This window comes from Drepanopeziza brunnea (genome assembly GCF_022702325.1).
Source record: "Drepanopeziza brunnea f. sp. 'multigermtubi' strain 214-2 chromosome Unknown ctg1, whole genome shotgun sequence".
Classification (NCBI taxonomy): Eukaryota; Fungi; Ascomycota; class Leotiomycetes; order Helotiales; family Drepanopezizaceae; genus Drepanopeziza; species Drepanopeziza brunnea.
This window is the reverse complement of record NW_027094064.1, coordinates 1,830,693-1,847,661: the sequence shown is the minus strand read 5'-3', so window position 1 is coordinate 1,847,661 and position 16,969 is coordinate 1,830,693. Positions and strand designations below refer to the sequence as shown.

General features: G+C 50.4%; 4 protein-coding genes across 6 annotated transcripts; 3 read left to right on the top strand and 1 right to left on the bottom strand.

The window, feature by feature from the left end:
- Nucleotides 1–431: 431 nt before the first annotated feature.
- L3040_000290 (60S ribosomal protein eL24) lies at nucleotides 432–1,170 on the bottom strand (the record flags this gene model as incomplete). The annotated part of the gene is made up of 3 exons (XM_007297387.1): nucleotides 432–722; nucleotides 833–976; nucleotides 1,120–1,170. 3 exons carry the CDS (start codon nucleotides 1,168–1,170, stop codon nucleotides 432–434), a joined length of 486 nt encoding a protein of 161 aa, XP_007297449.1.
- Nucleotides 1,171–1,621: 451 nt separating this feature from the next.
- L3040_000289 (uncharacterized protein) lies at nucleotides 1,622–3,157 on the top strand (the record flags this gene model as incomplete). Of its 3 annotated transcripts, none has more annotated exons than XM_007297388.1 (1): nucleotides 1,622–3,157. In XM_007297388.1, one exon carries the CDS (start codon nucleotides 1,622–1,624, stop codon nucleotides 3,155–3,157), a length of 1,536 nt encoding a protein of 511 aa, XP_007297450.1. The 3 variants fall into 3 exon arrangements, with proteins under 3 accessions (XP_007297450.1, XP_066013150.1, XP_066013149.1); XM_066155093.1 differs by having other exon boundaries at nucleotides 1,928–3,157; XM_066155092.1 differs by having other exon boundaries at nucleotides 2,414–3,157.
- Nucleotides 3,158–4,460: 1,303 nt separating this feature from the next.
- On the top strand, nucleotides 4,461–5,215 carry L3040_000288 (uncharacterized protein; the record flags this gene model as incomplete). Its single annotated transcript, XM_066155091.1, has 2 exons — nucleotides 4,461–4,621; nucleotides 4,948–5,215. The coding sequence occupies 2 exons, from the start codon at nucleotides 4,461–4,463 to the stop codon at nucleotides 5,213–5,215; spliced, it is 429 nt and encodes a 142-aa protein (XP_066013148.1).
- A 5,498-nt stretch (nucleotides 5,216–10,713) lies between these two features.
- On the top strand, nucleotides 10,714–14,487 carry L3040_000287 (uncharacterized protein; the record flags this gene model as incomplete). The annotated part of the gene is made up of 6 exons (XM_007297390.2): nucleotides 10,714–10,755; nucleotides 10,818–11,411; nucleotides 11,462–11,635; nucleotides 11,698–11,790; nucleotides 11,844–12,184; nucleotides 12,234–14,487. The coding sequence occupies 6 exons, from the start codon at nucleotides 10,714–10,716 to the stop codon at nucleotides 14,485–14,487; spliced, it is 3,498 nt and encodes a 1,165-aa protein (XP_007297452.2).
- Between the last annotated feature and the right edge of the window lie 2,482 nt (nucleotides 14,488–16,969).

Genomic DNA, 16,969 nt, shown 5'->3' with positions numbered 1-16,969 from the left:
ACAGGCCGGAAAGAATGGACTTGGTGATATCGCATACCTATCCTTGGTCTCCATATCGATTGGGGGTTGACTTGTTGTGTAAATGAATAATGTCCATAGAAAGAGCGAGCAAAAGGAACTCTATAGCGCTTACAAATGGACTGTCAATGTGTAGCATTTCAACCAGAATTTGAGGGCCCAATGGGATCATAGATCGGTGTGCACTTGCGCTTGAAACATTTCTCGACTGATCCGTCCTGATACCCCATCACGATCAAATACCCCAAACCTTATATAATCCAGAGCACCAATGTCCCAGAGCCATAGTCATGACGAGCCGCTTTGCATTTTGTAAGCTATCGTTCAAGACCTTGCAAAGCCCATATGCCATCCATGCGCAGTCCTGCCCTCAAATAACCCACAAAACAGCATGAAACCCAAACCCAAAGCACTTAACGGGTGGTGGCCTGGACCTTCTTTGGCGCACCCTTAGCACCCATCTTGCTTGTGACTCTCGAGTTCAGTCCTCCCTTGGCGGCACTAGCAGCAGTCTTCGCCTTCTCAGCCTTCTTTGCGCTCTGAGCAGCAGCTCGCTTCTCCTTGCCCTCCTTGATGGCAGCTGCGCGAGCAGCACTTCGTGCCTCGGGTCTCTGGCTTCGTCGCTCCTTGATCACGTCGAGGGAAGCACCAACGATGGCACGTTGAGACTTGACAGTTCGGCGGGATCGCTTCTTCGCAACTTCCTGTTGTCGAGAGTATGATTAGCCCTCATCCACCGCACCGGATCTCCAACCTGTCATCCGGCCCTGTATGCATCTTCTTGCGCCAAATTAAATCGCAGAATGTGCCATACCTCAGAGATACCCTTCTTGTGTTGTCTGCGGAAAAGGACAGTCCAGGCGATGCGGCGGGGATTCTTTCGTTGGAGAAAGAGGGATTCGGTCTTTCCATTTTGGAAGCGGAAGATCTTGGAGTCTCCACGGACGTAGAGCTTGCCCTGTAAAACATTCCGTCAGCACTTCATTCTTCATTTCCCTTCAAGAGCCCAGATCTCCAGATCTCCATCGCCAACGTGCTCTTCTCCTTCAATCATCTTTTACTCGCCACCAAACTGGCGACGCGCGGAACGAATTATCGTACCTTTCCAGGGTAGATCTTCTCGCCGGAGAAGGTATCATCGTAGGTACGCATTTTTGCTGGAGTACTGCGACGTGGTTAGGTGTTGGTGTCGTCGTTTGGCGTAGTTGTCGTGTCGTCGTCAATCAAGCTGTATTGAGAAGAATTGCATTTCTTTGTGGGCGCTAGCGGGGCAGCCTAGCCGAACTCTTAGCGTCATATGGTTTGAGCCGCATTGACTTCATTGATTTCAAGATAATACCTATACCATGAGCACGAATACGCCCTTAATATTCTCCTTGGAATTTAAAATGAAATGAAATAAACAGAAACCAGCCCTGCCGTTGTTGCTCTTCCAGGGCCCCAAAAGACCCGGAACGTCGAATAATATTCTCACGTGATCAACGTCGACCTAGGTACCTACACTGTCCGGGCGCCGCCAGTAGCCACCCATCTTGGAACTAAGGCATTCATCCGACTTGTCAATCCGGAGAGGGAAGTTTGTTTTTTTTAAATCATCGCTACTATGGGTTTCACACCCGAGCCGGCCCTTCCTGGAACGGCTCCATGCCTCAAATCAGATTCTGGCGAGATATGGACTCCCCTATACAGCCACCCCTGTACTTTTCCCGCGGAAATCTTTAGAGAGGTCATTCTGAACCTCATTCGAAATCCCAATATCAATTCAAATCATCTTTTCAGAGCAGACATATCTCTTGACTGTCCATTTGGCGAAAACGTTCCCATCGAAACCACCATTCAACCCAAGATCACTCATTTTCAAGGTTACGATCTCAAGAGAGTGATGGTTCGAACTATGATACCTAGGAATATGGCCGTCGATAAGCCACTCGATCAAACATGCAACTTTTACGAGCAGGTCAAGGATTCCGGAGAAGCTCTGTCTCTGGTCACCTATCTGCCCCATATCTCATCCGCACAAGAATCTCCCTTCTACCACCCGGCTGTTCGAGGAATAGGATTTCTCCACACCTTCAATGCCCAAACCGAAGAAGGTTTACTGTCAATACATTACTCACTCTTTGAATCGGAATCCCGGTCAGTGAAGTTGGAGCGAACAGCCATGCATCTTCTGCATGTTCTCCATAAGCATGGACAAGGCTCGTTAAATGGATACGTCAAAAGAGTCAATCATGACTTGATCATACCGCAAGCGGTAGTCCAGAACACGTATGCACGGCTAAAGGTCAAATATGCAAGAAATATTGTTCTGGCATGGGTCGAGAGCACGGATCCTGGAAAGCACGTCTTCGAGGATCTCGGTATTGCCGCGTTCTTGATCGAGCTATGGGCAGAAATGTACAAAGATAAGGAGTTTCCAGGCTTCGTTGACATCGGCTGTGGCAATGGTCTCCTAGTCCACATCCTGCTTGAAGAGGGCTATGTCGGTTGGGGGTTTGATGCGCGGAAACGCAAGTCCTGGTCATCTTGGGGTTCTAAAGCGCAAGAAAGCTTGAAGGAGCTCGTGCTGATCCCTTCTGTCATCCAAACCACCTCGAATCCCACATCAGAGCGGGAGCCCACAAATAATGAGAACGGTACAGCATCCAATACCTCGATAATGCCCTTTGAGGAAGCGGACCTAGTCTCTAAGTTTCAAGCAACTCAGATCTCAGGGACTCACAACGGCGTCTTCCCCAAGGGAACTTTCATCGTCTCCAACCATGCCGATGAACTCACACCTTGGACACCTATTCTGGCCAACATTTCTGAATCTCCCTTCATGATGATACCCTGCTGCAGCCATTCTCTCAGTGGCTCTCGCTTCCGCGCTCCCCCTCCCAAAGATGCAGGAGCATCTAGCTCTGCGTACGCATCCCTCGTCGCCTGGGTCTCAAAGCTTGCAAAAGACTGCGGATGGGAGGTCGAGAAGGAGATGTTGCGTATTCCTAGTACTCGGAACACGGCATTGATCGGTAGACGGAGGGAGATTCCCTTCAAAGATGTTGATGTGCGAGACTTGGTTCAGGACTATGGCGGTGCTGCTGGTTGGGAGGAAAATGCCATGAAGCTTGTCAAAGCGGCGGCGAGAGGGCATTGAGATCGATGCCTTCAAGAGAGAGAGAGCGTTGGCAGTGCCGCATCAGGCTTTCAGGCTCGCATAGGTATTTCTACGAAAATAGAACCCGTCGTATGGTCCGATCATTTGTCTCCATGTGCCTTATCTAGATGTCATCCTGCAGAATCACCAGTAAAGCGAGAGGCGACTTCAATACAGCACGCGCCGAGCTTGAATACCCGCTCCAGCCCGCTGCAAAGGCTCCCAAAGTCGACCTCCCACGTGACACAAAGGAAGTATCGCGAAACTGCGCCAACAAACGTCCATCTCCAACTCCTATTTACAGGTGCCAGGTGAAACTCGAGCCAGAGTAGTGTCATGACCGGCGCCGTCTCAAATAGTATGATCTCCACATGACACCATCCTGATTCGCAAGACCGAGCTTGAAGAACTGCTCTTCTCGATATATATCCCATCCACCCATCCACCCCAGCCCAGCGCTCTGTTTATATTCCATTTATATTCCTTCGTTGCTGTAATCAACGAGGCATCGTCTTGCACTGGGAAATAGCCATGATGGGAAATGCTCGAAGAAGAAGGAGTACTTGAATGCTTGGCTGGGTATTGCATGCCGATTGAGCTATACTCGTACAGTGGATTGAAGAAAGGGGCCCAATATGGGAGGCAGTGCAGGGAAGGGGAACAACTCACCATGTTACTGGCGAGGGCGAGGTCTTTTGGCGAAGAGGTGGAGACCCTAGGCTGGCAGTTAGTTTACGTTCTTTTGCCGAGATTGTTTCGACATGGAATTCAGTGTTTATCCAGCAGTGGGAGTTTTCCCGGCGTAAGTTACATACATGCCATGGTTATCAGCAGTGTGTGTTTGCGGATGAGAGCGGGTATTTATATAGCTCGTGCCGAATTTTTCTCTATATGGTATGTTATGTCTTGTGAGAAAATAGAGAAGGTATGAGTGATGACGCCGAAGTAGTTTCTGGGTATATATATAGGTACATACATCACATACGCGCGCGGACCTGGCACATTCATTTACATATCACGAGCATCGACGACGAGGTTGATATGAGTGATTTTGATTCCAAAAAGATGAACTTGAAATCTTGGAGGCACCGGTAAAACCCAACGTGTTATGAGATGGCACGTTGGGAAAGGTTGCCTCCTCCTCCTCCACCTGTCCCTGATGTGACAATCCGATACAGAACTGAAGAGCAACAAGCACGAAATCGAAACGTCCTCTGACAAACTGCTCTTACTCCAAGACCATATCCAACTGGCGAACACAAGCGCCCTTCCCTTCATTCCCCCTCCAACCCGCACGCAGACCATGTCCTCCTCCGCGAACGCCATTTCCAGATCCTACACCCCTCTTCAGCCCTTTCCAGACTTTCCAACCCTCAATCTTATATCCTCGTCGGCGATTCCAGATCCTCCGCGTCATATTATATCCTCGTCGGTGGCGATTCCAGATCCTCCAAGCCTTTCCAAGTCCTTTGCGTCGTATTATACCTCGTCGATGGCGATTCCAGATTCTCTAATCCATTCAAGATCCTCCAAGCCTTTCCAGGTCCTATGCGTCGTATCAAACCTCGTCGGCGGCGGTTCCAGATCCTCCAACCTTTTCCAAGTCCTTTGCGTCGTATTATATCCTCGTCGGCGGCGAATCCAGATCCTCCAACCCTTTTCAGATCCTCAACTTCTCAATACAATATCCTCGTCGGCGCTGATTCCAGATCCTCTTCGTCGTTTTATATCCTCCTTAGCGGCGAATGCTCCTTAGGACCGCCGATTCCAGATCCTCTAATCCTTTCCAGACCTCCCAACCCCAATACAATATCCTCATCGTCGTCAAATAAGAACGCCTTTTCCGAACCCTCCATCCATAAATCCATATCCTCCCCGGCGAATTCGAGCGTCGTTTCCGGTGTCGTCTCTAGTGTCGATCTTCCAGCCATAAACCTTACGTCCTCCTCCAGCCATGAATCCTATCCTATATCCTCTTCGGCGAATTCGAGCGTCGTTTCCGGTGTCGTCTCTAGTGTCGATCTTCCAGCCAGCTATAAACCTCATATCCCCCTCTAGCCATGAACCTCTCCTATATCCTCCTCGGCGAATTCGAGCGTCGTTTCCGGTGTCGTTTCCAGTGTCGATCTTCCAGCCAGCTATAAACCTCATATCCTCCTCCAGCCATGAACCTCTCCTATATCCTCCTCGGCGAATTCGAGCGTCGTTTCGAGCGTCGTTTCGAGCGTCGTTTCCAATGTCGATCTTCCAGCCAGCTATAAACCTCATATCATCCTCCAGCCATGAGCCTCTCCTATATCCTCCTTGGCGAATTCGAGCGTCGTTTCCGGTGTCGTTTCCAGTGTCGTTTCTAGTATCGATCTTCCAGCCATAAACCCTACGTCATCCTCCAGCCATCAATTCCATATCCTCCTCGGTGAACAAAACCGCTCCTTCCTATTCTGTCCCTCCATGGATCCTATATCCTCCTTGGCGAACAACTTTTCCGCACTGTCACTCCAAGAATCCTATATCCTCCTCGTCGACCTTTCCAGGATTTGATCTATCGGCCACAAAATCCATATCCAACAGACAAATACGTGCGCCCCTATCGAGTGTTGACCTTCCAGCCCTACAAACAATTAGCGAGCGCCATACCCCTACCTGTGCCAATGTTTTTGTTTTCCGAATTTCTTTCTTCATCCTCTCCAGCTGGACGCGATAAGAGAATTGTAGAAGCGATGCGAGGTCCAAAGTCGTGATCAGGAAAAGTGGTCGTACTGCGGAGAGGTGATGCAGTAAATGGTTGGTCGAGTTGTAGTTTGGAGAAGGATCTAGAGGTAGGCAGGTGCGGGAGCAACGCTAAAGACCTTCATTTCCGCGCTAGTTCTTTAGCGCATCGGCCGCGTACCACGTGATCGGCCGGCGTAGCTTGACTGGCACCGGCGTCACAAAGGTGAGGTTCTTCGGGAAGCAAAGGTGAAGTTCCTCCTCGCTTTGGATACGTAGTCATTTCGTTTTGATATATATCACCTTCCAGATTCTCACTTCAGAGTGAATTTTCGGCTTCGCGTTGAGCCTCGCTTGTCTTCTGTATACGAATATTTGCTGGCGTGGTTCTCTTCCACATCGTCGATTTTTTGGCTCTCTCCTAGTCATGCTGGAGGAACTCGATTATGGGGCAGCTCTTGGGCCCCATTCTCTATTACTGAAACCAACTTAGAGAGTCGTCCGGAAGACTGTCGTATCTGTGGCTGGGTTCCTTCTAGTTATCACTCGAAGCACATTTTCTGTAATTCGGATCCTTGGTACAGGAAAACTACCCGTGCTGTTCAATTTGCAAGATATATATATATATATATATATACGTGTATGTAACCCTCAAAAAGCATTCGCCAGAGTAATGAGCCAGTATATACTTCAAACTCATCGCAATTCCCTACTCGTGATATCTGAACTCGGGGTTGCTATACCCCAACGCAATCCTTTCCTTCTCATTCAACCCCACGGCCCTCTCGTCTCGCTCGCCCCTACCTCTCTTCCCGTTCTCCCACTTGCTGTAAGCAATGCCAACACACGCCAGCGAGCACGTCACAAGCTGGGCTCCAATAAACGTAGTGCCCACGATGGAAGTCCGGTTTGTCCGCTTCAAGATATGTCCACGTAGCGATAAAAGCACCCCCGCTTCCCAGCGCGACGATGAAAGCGCCGCTGACAGCACGGATCGAAGAGCCAGCGGCATTGTTGAGACCCCAGGCGAGAAATGCCGGGCCTTGGGGGAAAGCACCAGCGGCACTGAATACCTGTGGGCGAGGTGATCAGTAAGCACCGTCCGTGGTAGTAGAGGAGGCGGACCACTCACACTGCCAGATACTTCACGGAGTTCGACTTGCATGTTATCAGGAGGACGTAGCCTATGGTGCTGAGGATCGTTCCGCCAACAATGAAGATCCCGCGGCGCTTAAACTTGTCAATCATGCGGGCAACGAAGGTGGCGAACAGGCAAGCCATGCAGTACGGTGGTACACTGTAGAACTGCGTTTTCAGATTGGTCCAGCCGAGGTTAGAGAGGATCGTCGGCAGGAACAGCGAGGAGGATTGCACGGAAAATTAATGAACCAACCCATTGCACATATGAGATTGTCGAGGTTAAAGATCGCGCGCTTCACATGGTGTCTGGTGGTGGGTTCCTTTGCCGACTCCTTGTGCTCGCGATTGATCCGCTCCAGGGCGATGTAGCGATCTTTCGGGGTAAGGAACTTGCACCTGTCGGGGGTAGATGGAAGAATAAGCATTCCGAGCCCGGAGACAATGAGGGTGAAGAGACCTTCGAAGAAAAATATATTCCTCCAGTCGTGGATCTTCACGCCTGAGGCACCTCCTAATGAAGTTAGCACTCGCCTTTTGTAAGTTACTTTTCGAGGAACAAAGAGTGAGGCAGATCCCTGAGTATCCTGAGATATTGCAAAAGGAAATAACAGGGCGTTTCCAACACCTACAGGCAGGGATGGGGGACAGTCCTGCGGCGAGCAGACCGCCAAAGGCACCAGCTAATTTCGCGCCTGTAACATAGATTCCTATCCGAAAGAGAAGTTCGTTGCGGCGGTAGACGAAAGATAAGTAGAAAGCACTACCATTGTCATCAGCAATACGGACAATTAATTTGTAAATATTTGTTAGAAGCTGCTCACATCCCGGGCATCATGCCTCCCTCGGTGATTCCCAAGAAGAATCGCGCGACATAGAGGCCTTGATAATTTTTGACAAAGGACGTGCACATGGAGACGAGTCCAAACGCGATGACGAGCGACGGGACGTAGTTGTTGTTGTTGTTGTTGTATTTATTTACGTCGGGCGGGTAGCAGGCGAAGCCTGCCGCCCTAGGACCTCCCATGGGGTACGGCGACGTGCTAAGCTAAGGAGTTACATACAAGAAGGCCCCAGAAAGCAATTCAAAGTGCTGTAGCGAGGGCTACTGTCGCATGCGCCCTTCCCCTACAGATAGGATGGATCACATAGAAAGAAACCTTTCATCAAGGGAAAACCACAAAAGAGAGAGTCAAGCAGGTACAGACTGCTGTAGCTAGCCAAGGGCGAGCTGTTCACGTCGCGTAGCGACAAGAGTCAAGGCCGGACCGGAGTCAGCCGAAGCGACGGGACGTAGCATCTTCAGAATTCAGCGTAAACACGGCGATGATTCCGACCGCCGCTTACCGTCCTCCTACCTTCTTGAGCAGAATGCTTGATGGGATTTCCACTACCAAGTAGGAGAAGTAGAAGATGGAGAGAGCCCAGTTGAACCTGAAGTTACCGACCGGCCAGATGCAGCTCTTTGGTCATTCCTTGGATTCGAGCATTCCCGATCCCCGAATGAGCTTCGTCAGACGTACGTCTCGATGACATAAGTCATACCCAATATCTGCTCTGTAAATTCGCATCATTAGTCGTGATTCGGAGTCAGTCTCACCCTCACTTACCGATCGATGAAGCACAGAAGATACAAGCACAAGACTGTCGGGACAATTCGAATATACATGCGCCGTCTAACTCGCTTCTCATCAAGGTCATCCCCACTCGATTGACTCCATGATGAAATTGTCCGGGCTTGAAGAGATCTTTACTTACTGACATGTTCAGCCCAGTGGTATCTCCCTTGCTGATGGACTCCATTCGGCGCGATCTTGCTATATGAACGATTTCTTTCGTTGCAAACGGAATCGAAAACATGGGCGATTGCATGCTCTCCTATATACTCCGTAAAGCTGGCATCAGCAGATAGCTGCCCGCTGCCCGCATCTCAACCGAGCGCGATGTGCATCAAAATGTCAGCCTGATGTAACGTCGACCGGCATAATTGCTCAACATCTACAGGCGGAATTGTTTCTCGCTGCTGTGAGTATCAAATGGACCGTCACTAGGAATTCGCTGAGGATGCCTGCAACGCGGGGAATAATGGCGGCTCCTGGTATTTCCATTTGCCGAAATCGTTGCTGCAAGGGGCGAGACTGGACATCTTCTGAGGGACGAATGAAGAGCACTAATGAGAAAAAAAAAGTTTTCACATTGGAGGAAGGACTGATATTTGTTCGACAATGCTCATAGTTGGCTGAATTCAAATCTCAGCGGCAGCCGATCGTCTGATTCTGATACAGCCCCGATAAATTGAGGGATGTATATCCTCAACTCTGTGTGTCCGAGAAGATATGGCCAAGCTTATGGTTATCCTGACTGTACCTATATGACCGATGATACCCCGCGGATACTCAGCAGCATCTCCTCGCCTGTACACGGCCATCATACTGTGGAGAGAGCAATGCAAGTAAGTACTGCCCCAAGTCCAGCAGCCACCACGTCCAAATTATCCCATACAACGCGCAAGACAATGACAAAAACAAAACAGTGGCAAAGAGGCAAGAAACGAGTAGCCTCAGCCTCAGCGCTAGTACTTGAAGCCAGCTGGACAAGGATACATCAGAATTCCAGGAACAGATCGACGAGCCCGCGAACAGATTGCACGCGTAATTGCAGTAATTCCACCTGGCGAGAAGGCACTCGGACTGGCCACTCCTTCGGCTGAGGCTCTGCGCCCACAGGGAGCAGCTGGGTTGACGTTATGGAGGGTCACATGATGCCTAGTACCTACTTGAATCCATCGATTCCTTCCGCCTCCTGATTTTCCTGTCCACCACTCCAACCGAGGTCTGTCACGTAATCAAGCTCCGCCGACAACGTGGGCCTCGGGATGGGACCTTGAAGATGGCTTTCAAAGCTTGGGGAACGCGCCACCGACTTCCGTGCTGCGGAGTAGTTGAACTTCCGTTGTACCTAGGTACAACGCAACTTGCTGTTGTTTGCATGGTAAGCTTGACATGTCAACAACAGCAGCATCTCCTGTTGTCGAGCTACCCGCTCGGCAGAGGTCTTGTATCGTTTTAACGACGGACCGGAACCCACATCCAGCCAATGTCAGCAGGGATCGCTGTCCCGAACCTGCCTCTACAAAACTCTAATCACGTGCCAAGGAGTCGCTGAAGGGGCTATGTTTACTTCGCCTCCCTTGGCGAGGCCTCGCTAAGCATGGCCCAAGCTGTCAAATCCACATCTAAGGTACTGTCAACCTGCCTCTGATCATTGGCAAATTTCCAATAGTCTGCTTGGCTCTCTTTGTCTCCCTGCGGAAACTGCAGCAGGAGACCATTACTCAGTCCCCTCCCGTGTTGCAGGTTCGTTCATCCTATCGGCCGAGGGCAAGTTCGAGACTGAACCCACCTCTCCTGCCTTTTAGTACTTGTACTACGTACGGAGTAGTACTTAGAAAGTACTGAGGCGGTATTCTCCAGGTAATGAGGCATTTTGGAGCCTTGGCTTCTGGCAAACCATCTTAGCCCCGGGCTGTGCTCTCTTTGACCATATAGAGAGTTACGAGTCTCGCGCCCACGCCCACTCCAACCGCGTCGCCCTTTTTTTTTTTTGCGCTGCACCTCCTAAACATATAGATAAGGAGCTGGGGTCGACCATCGATCCTCCCGAGTCCCTAACCCACTCTAAGCCAGTGCCAATTTTACCCTGACATCGCTATGTCTTTAGGCATTCCAGGATCGCAAACGGGCGGCCTCTCTGTAAGTACAATCCGCTCAAAGTCTGTCTAGCTGCCTACCGTGCAAGGCTGACGACCGGCCAGGTCCCAAACGACGAAGACGAAAAATCCGCCGGCCGTCAACGAGCACCGTCAGACACCTCTTTCCTCAGCGCACAAAGTGATCAAACATTGTTAGCACCTCCGACTCCGGGAGGCGCCAGTATGGCCTCCAGTGTAACCGTGGGGGACGCGGATGCCTTAGCGCCAGATCCCGGGAGCGAGGCCGACTTCGAGGTCGAGAATAACAAGTTTGCGTTCAGCCCGGGGCAGATGAACAAGTTGCTGAACCCCAAATCCCTGGCGGCGTTCACGGCTTTGGGAGGTCTGCGCGGCATCGAGCGCGGCTTGAGAACGAGCATCGAGTCCGGGCTGAGTATCGACGAGGGGGATCTCGAAGGCAGCGTAACTTTCGACGAGGTCGCCGGATCGCAACAAGGCAAGGGCGATGATAACCCATCAACGTTGGAGTCTGCTGGCGGGCAACCAGGGTCGTTCTCGGATCGCATACGAATTTTTAAGAGAAATGTTATTCCGGCGAAAAAGGCTACGCCGTTGTGGAAATTGATGTGGATGGCCTACAACGATACAGTCCTGTTGGTGTTGACTGGTGCTGCAGTCATCAGTTTATCTCTTGGGGTGAGCGCAGCAAACTATGCTAGACTTTTCAGCCGCTAACAGTCGATCAGCTCTACGAGACGTTCCGGACGGATTCGAGTTCTTCCGAGGGTGGATCAGATTCTGGAAAAGATACGAAATGGGTCGAAGGTGTAGCGATTATTTGTGCCATTCTTGTCGTTGTTATAGTCGGAGGTTTGAATGATTGGCAAAAGGAAAGGGCTTTTGTGAAGCTTAATGCAAAGGTTCGTTTTCTCTCTCTCCTCAACCGAGGGACTCCTGAACAGTGCTGACAGCGACAATCCAGAAAGAGGATCGTGAGGTTAAGGCTATCCGTAGCGGTACTTCCACGGTAATAAATATATACGACGTCCTCGTCGGCGATGTGATACATCTCGAGGTACGCCTCTACTTCGTCTCCGCAACCTACCCGTCCGCTAATGTTGTTTTTAGCCTGGGGACGTAGTACCTGCAGACGGGATTTTCATCTCGGGCCACAATGTGAAATGTGACGAATCCTCAGCAACTGGTGAATCCGACTCTCTGAAGAAGACAGGTGGATTACAAGTATCTCGACTCCTGGAAGAAGGCCACAGCAACCCCAAGAACCTGGATCCGTTCATCATTTCTGGTGCCAAAGTCTTGGAGGGTGTCGGCACTTATCTTGTGACGTCGGTCGGTGTCAACTCGAGTTTTGGCAAGATCATGATGTCGATGAGAACCGAGTCGGAAGAAACGCCACTTCAGGTCAAGCTGGGGAAAATGGCCGCCGCAATCGCTAAGCTGGGAACGGCGTAAGTTTCCCTTCTCTCATGTGATTACTCGCATACTAAATGTAGACAGTGCCGCAACCCTGCTCTTCTTCGTTCTGTTGTTCCGATTCCTCGGCCAACTTGATGGCGATACCAGAACCGGGTCTGAGAAGGCCTCCGTCTTTACCGACATTCTCATTACGGCCATCACAGTCATCGTTGTCGCAATCCCGGAAGGTCTCCCTCTCGCTGTCACTTTGGCCCTCGCCTTCGGTACCACTCGTCTGATGAAGGAGAACAACCTTGTTCGCATCCTCAAAGCGTGCGAGGTCATGGGTAATGCCACCACGGTATGCTCGGACAAGACCGGTACCCTCACGACGAACAAGATGGCCGTGGTCGCAGGCACGTTCGGGAAAGATGAGTTTGACGCTAGCACGGCCAGCACCTTTTCCGCCAAGGTCCCCAAGGATGTGAAAGAGATGATTGTCAGATCGATTGCCATCAACTCGACCGCTTTCGAGGGTGTCGAAGACGGGGTTCCCACATTCATCGGATCCAAGACTGAAATGGCGCTCCTGAACTTCGCGAAAGAACACTTCGCCATGGACACGCTCTCCAACGAGCGAGCAAACGTCGAGGTCGTTCAACTGTTCCCCTTCGACTCCAACAAGAAGTGTATGGGGGCCGCCATCAAACATGGTAACCAATATCGACTCTTCGTAAAGGGAGCATCCGAGATTGTCCTCGAGGCTTGTTCATCCATCGCGGATGTCACTACCGGAGCCGTCTCGGACATCTCTGGAGCGCCAAAGGAGCGAATCACCGAGACGATCAATATGTACGCTCAGAAGTCCCTCCGTACCATCGGCCTTACCTACAAGGACTTTCCGTCCTGGCCCCCAGCGGGGACACAGTCCGCCGCAGATCCATCCGCCGCCGACTTCGACCCGCTCTTCGCGGACATGACCTTCTCGGGTGTGGTTGGTATCCAAGATCCCGTCCGACCAGGTGTCCCGGAGGCCGTCGCCAAGTGCCAATTCGCCGGTGTTAAGGTCCGCATGGTCACCGGTGACAACGTCGTCACCGCGCGAGCTATCGCGAAGGAGTGCGGCATCGTCAGTGGTCACGATGAGAACGACATCGTCATGGAAGGACCCGAGTTCCGCAAGCTTTCCGACGAGGCCATGACGGCCATGCTTCCGCGTCTGGCAGTGCTCGCTCGCTCTTCGCCACAGGACAAGCAGATCCTGGTACAGAGGCTCAGAGCCATGAACGAGACCGTGGCCGTGACCGGGGATGGCACCAACGACGGGCCCGCCCTGAAAGCCGCCGACGTCGGCTTCTCTATGGGGATCGCGGGAACAGAGGTTGCCAAGGAGGCGTCCGCTATCATCCTCATGGACGACAACTTCGCCTCGATCGTCAAGGCCCTCATGTGGGGGCGTGCCGTCAACGACGCCGTCGCCAAGTTCCTGCAGTTCCAGCTGACCGTCAACGTCACCGCCGTAACCCTGACCTTCGTCTCGGCCGTCGAGTCGCCGACGATGGAGTCGGTGCTCAAAGCGGTGCAGCTGCTCTGGGTCAACCTCATCATGGACGTCTTCGCCGCGCTCGCGCTCGCCACCGACCCCCCCACGGAGGAGATCCTCAACCGCAAGCCCGCGGGCAAGAAGGCGCCCCTCATCACGGTCAACATGTGGAAGATGATCATCGGTCAGGCCATCTTCCAGCTGGCGGTGACCTTCACGCTCTACTTCGCCGGGGCCTCCATCCTCTCCTACGACACGTCGATCCCGGAGAAGCAGCTCGAGCTCAACACGGTCATCTTCAACACCTTCGTCTGGATGCAGATCTTCAACGAGTTCAACAACCGCCGGCTCGACAACCGGTTCAACATCTTCGCCGGCCTGCAGCACAACTTCTTCTTCATCGGCATCAACTGCATCATGGTCGGCGCCCAGATCGCCATCGTCTACATCGGCGGCGAAGCCTTCGCCATCACCCGCATCGACGGCACCCAGTGGGCCATCTGCCTCGTCCTCGCCTCCTTCTCCTGGCCCATGGGCGTCCTGATCCGCCTCTTCCCCGACCCCTGGTTCGAGCGCGTCGCCCGCCTCGTCATGCGCCCCGTCATCCTCCTCTTCCGGAGCATCAGGCGCGTCTACAGGAAGCTGCCCAGCTTCCGCCGGAAGAAGACCCCCGACCCGGAGGACGTCCGCGGCGCCGAGAAGCAGAGCATCGAGGCGCTGCCGCCGCCGCCGCCGCCCGCGGTGCTCACGGCGCCCGAGATCAAGATCGACGCCGAGCCGACGACGGAGGACAAGGAGGACGCGCCTCGCTGACTGAGCCGCGCCGAGAGCGGAAAGGACTCATCTCATCTCGGGTCGCATCTCTTAAAAGCCAAAACTTGGAACCGAAAAAAAAAAAAAAAAAAAAAAAAATGAAAAGGAAAAAAAAAAATTGAAGAAGAAAAACACATGCTGGCTCGTAGGGATAGTGAACTAGATAGATAGATAGATCATCATAAAACCCAGCCACACACACAGAGAGAAATCCAAAAAAATAAAAAAAAATAGCACTTTTCCCAACCCCATGAACAAACGAACAAACTAACTAACTGGTCTGGTAGCCAGCATCATACCTAACCTACCTACCTACCTAACCTACCTTACCTAACCAACCTACGTGACTTCCAAAAAAAGCCAAAAGCCAAAAGCCCAAAGCTCGCTCGCTCGCTCGCTCGCAAATTTCTCTCTGGTCTACCTACGACTACGACATGCACATCTCGTGACTGGAGGAGTGAGTACCGGTACTGCACACAGGGGTTCAAGTCTGTAATACTGTATATAATATAATAGTGGGGCCTTGACGTCGCAACTCAACTCTTGGGGCCCTTTCCCTAACGTAGGCGAAAAAAAATAAGTCTGTCCCGCTTCATTCAAGCTTTAGCGTAAAAAAAAACCGGCGAAAAAGAAAAAAACGAAAAAAAAAAAAAACCGTGGATAATTTGATATGATATAGTATAATATCTAGGAAAGAATAAGCTGGAATCTTTATAGCGTTGGTTTTGATCTTGGTTAAAAAGAAAAGAAAGAAAAAAATCTCCTTCTCCCAACCCCTTCCCCATCCTTTTTTTTTTTTTTTTTTTTTTTTTTTTTTTTTTCAAATTTTTTTCCCTTTTTTTTTTTTTTTTTTTTCATTTTCATTTTCTTTTCTCTTTCTCTTTCTTCTTCTTTTTTTTTTCTTTTTTTTTTAAATATATATATATATCTATATTAATAAATCTAGAAATCCAAGTTCGTTATCGATTCTCTATTCTTCTCTTTCTTCTCTTTCTTCTCTTTCTTCTCTTTCTTCTCTTTCTTCTCTTTCTTCTCTTTCTTCTCTTTCTTCTCTTTCTTCTCTTTCTTCTTTCCCCTTTTCTTCCAATTCTTGAGATTTTAAATCTCGTATAAGTTTAACATGATATACGTACGTACGTATTTACTTACTTATTACTTTATTTACTTACGTAATTGCTTTCCCTTTTTTTTAAAAAAAAAAGAATACTTTTTATTTTATTTATCTGTTTTAATTTACGTCAATGTTTTATTTCTTCGCTGTGCTGCTTTCCTTTCCTCTCCTCTCCTCTCCTCTCCTCTCCTCCCCTCTCCTCTCCTCTCCTCTCCTCTCCCCTCCTCTATTTCAAAAAAGACACCCCATCAACTTCGCAGCCGCTTCCCATTCATTCCATCTAGCGTCAATCAATCAATCAATCAATCAAAATCAATCAATCGAAATCAATCAATCAAAATCAATCAATCAAATCGACTTTCCAACATTTGCCCCGATTGATTCCCCGCCGATTCGATTCGATTCATAACATGATTTAATTCAAAATTTAAAAAAAAGAGAGAATACGCGGTAGAGGAAAATAAGGTGTGATAAGCAATACAAGTACAAGTACAAGTACAAGTAAGTAGTCTACGTCCCCCGCCGTTTTTCGCTTTTTCGCTTTTTCCCTTTCTTCTTTCTTCTTTCTTCTTTTCGCAGGCCACAACTTTTTTTTCGCCCACGTTAGTTAGGGGAAGAAAGGGCCCTGAAAGGTTGCGACGTCAAGGCCCGCTATTATTTTATACACACACACACTCTCTCTCGCCCTCTCTCTCTCCCTCCCCCCCCCTCTCCCTCCCTCTCTCTCCCTCTCTCTCTTGTTTAGTAGTACGATTTAATCTCTCGCTTGGAAAGTCGGGTGGTTCATTCATTCCTTTTCCCTTTCTCTACTCACCCTCTGCCTCTGCCTCTGCCTCTGCCTCTGCACCTTTCTAACCTCCCCCCCCCCCCCCCCCCCCCCCCCCCCCCCCTGTTGTTGTTGTTGTTGTTGTTGTTATTGGGAGTTTTAGCAGAGCAGAGCAGAGCAGAGCAGAGCAGAGCAGAGCAGAGCAGAGCAGAGCAGAGCAGAGAGGAGGCTGGGCCGGGCCGGGCCGGGCCCAGGAGCTGGCTAGCTAGCTAGCTTGGCTAGATTTGAATGTTGTCAACGTGGTAATGTGATGTGGGTACTAATGTGATGTGGTGGTGGTGCCAAATGGAACGGAGAGAAAGCTGGAAGATGGAAGATGGAAGGAGGGAGCTTATTGTTGCCATTTCATTCAATCTATTTATCCACTAACTCTCCCTCTCTCTTACGAGACAGCGATAGCGATAGCAAGTCAAATTAACCGCCCACTGCGCGGAAAGATCCCTAAATACCTACACAATCCAAATAACAGAAATCATGATCCTCTCTATCCATGTCCCGTGTATATCATACACCAAACAAAACTCATAACTGACTACTGCCCAATC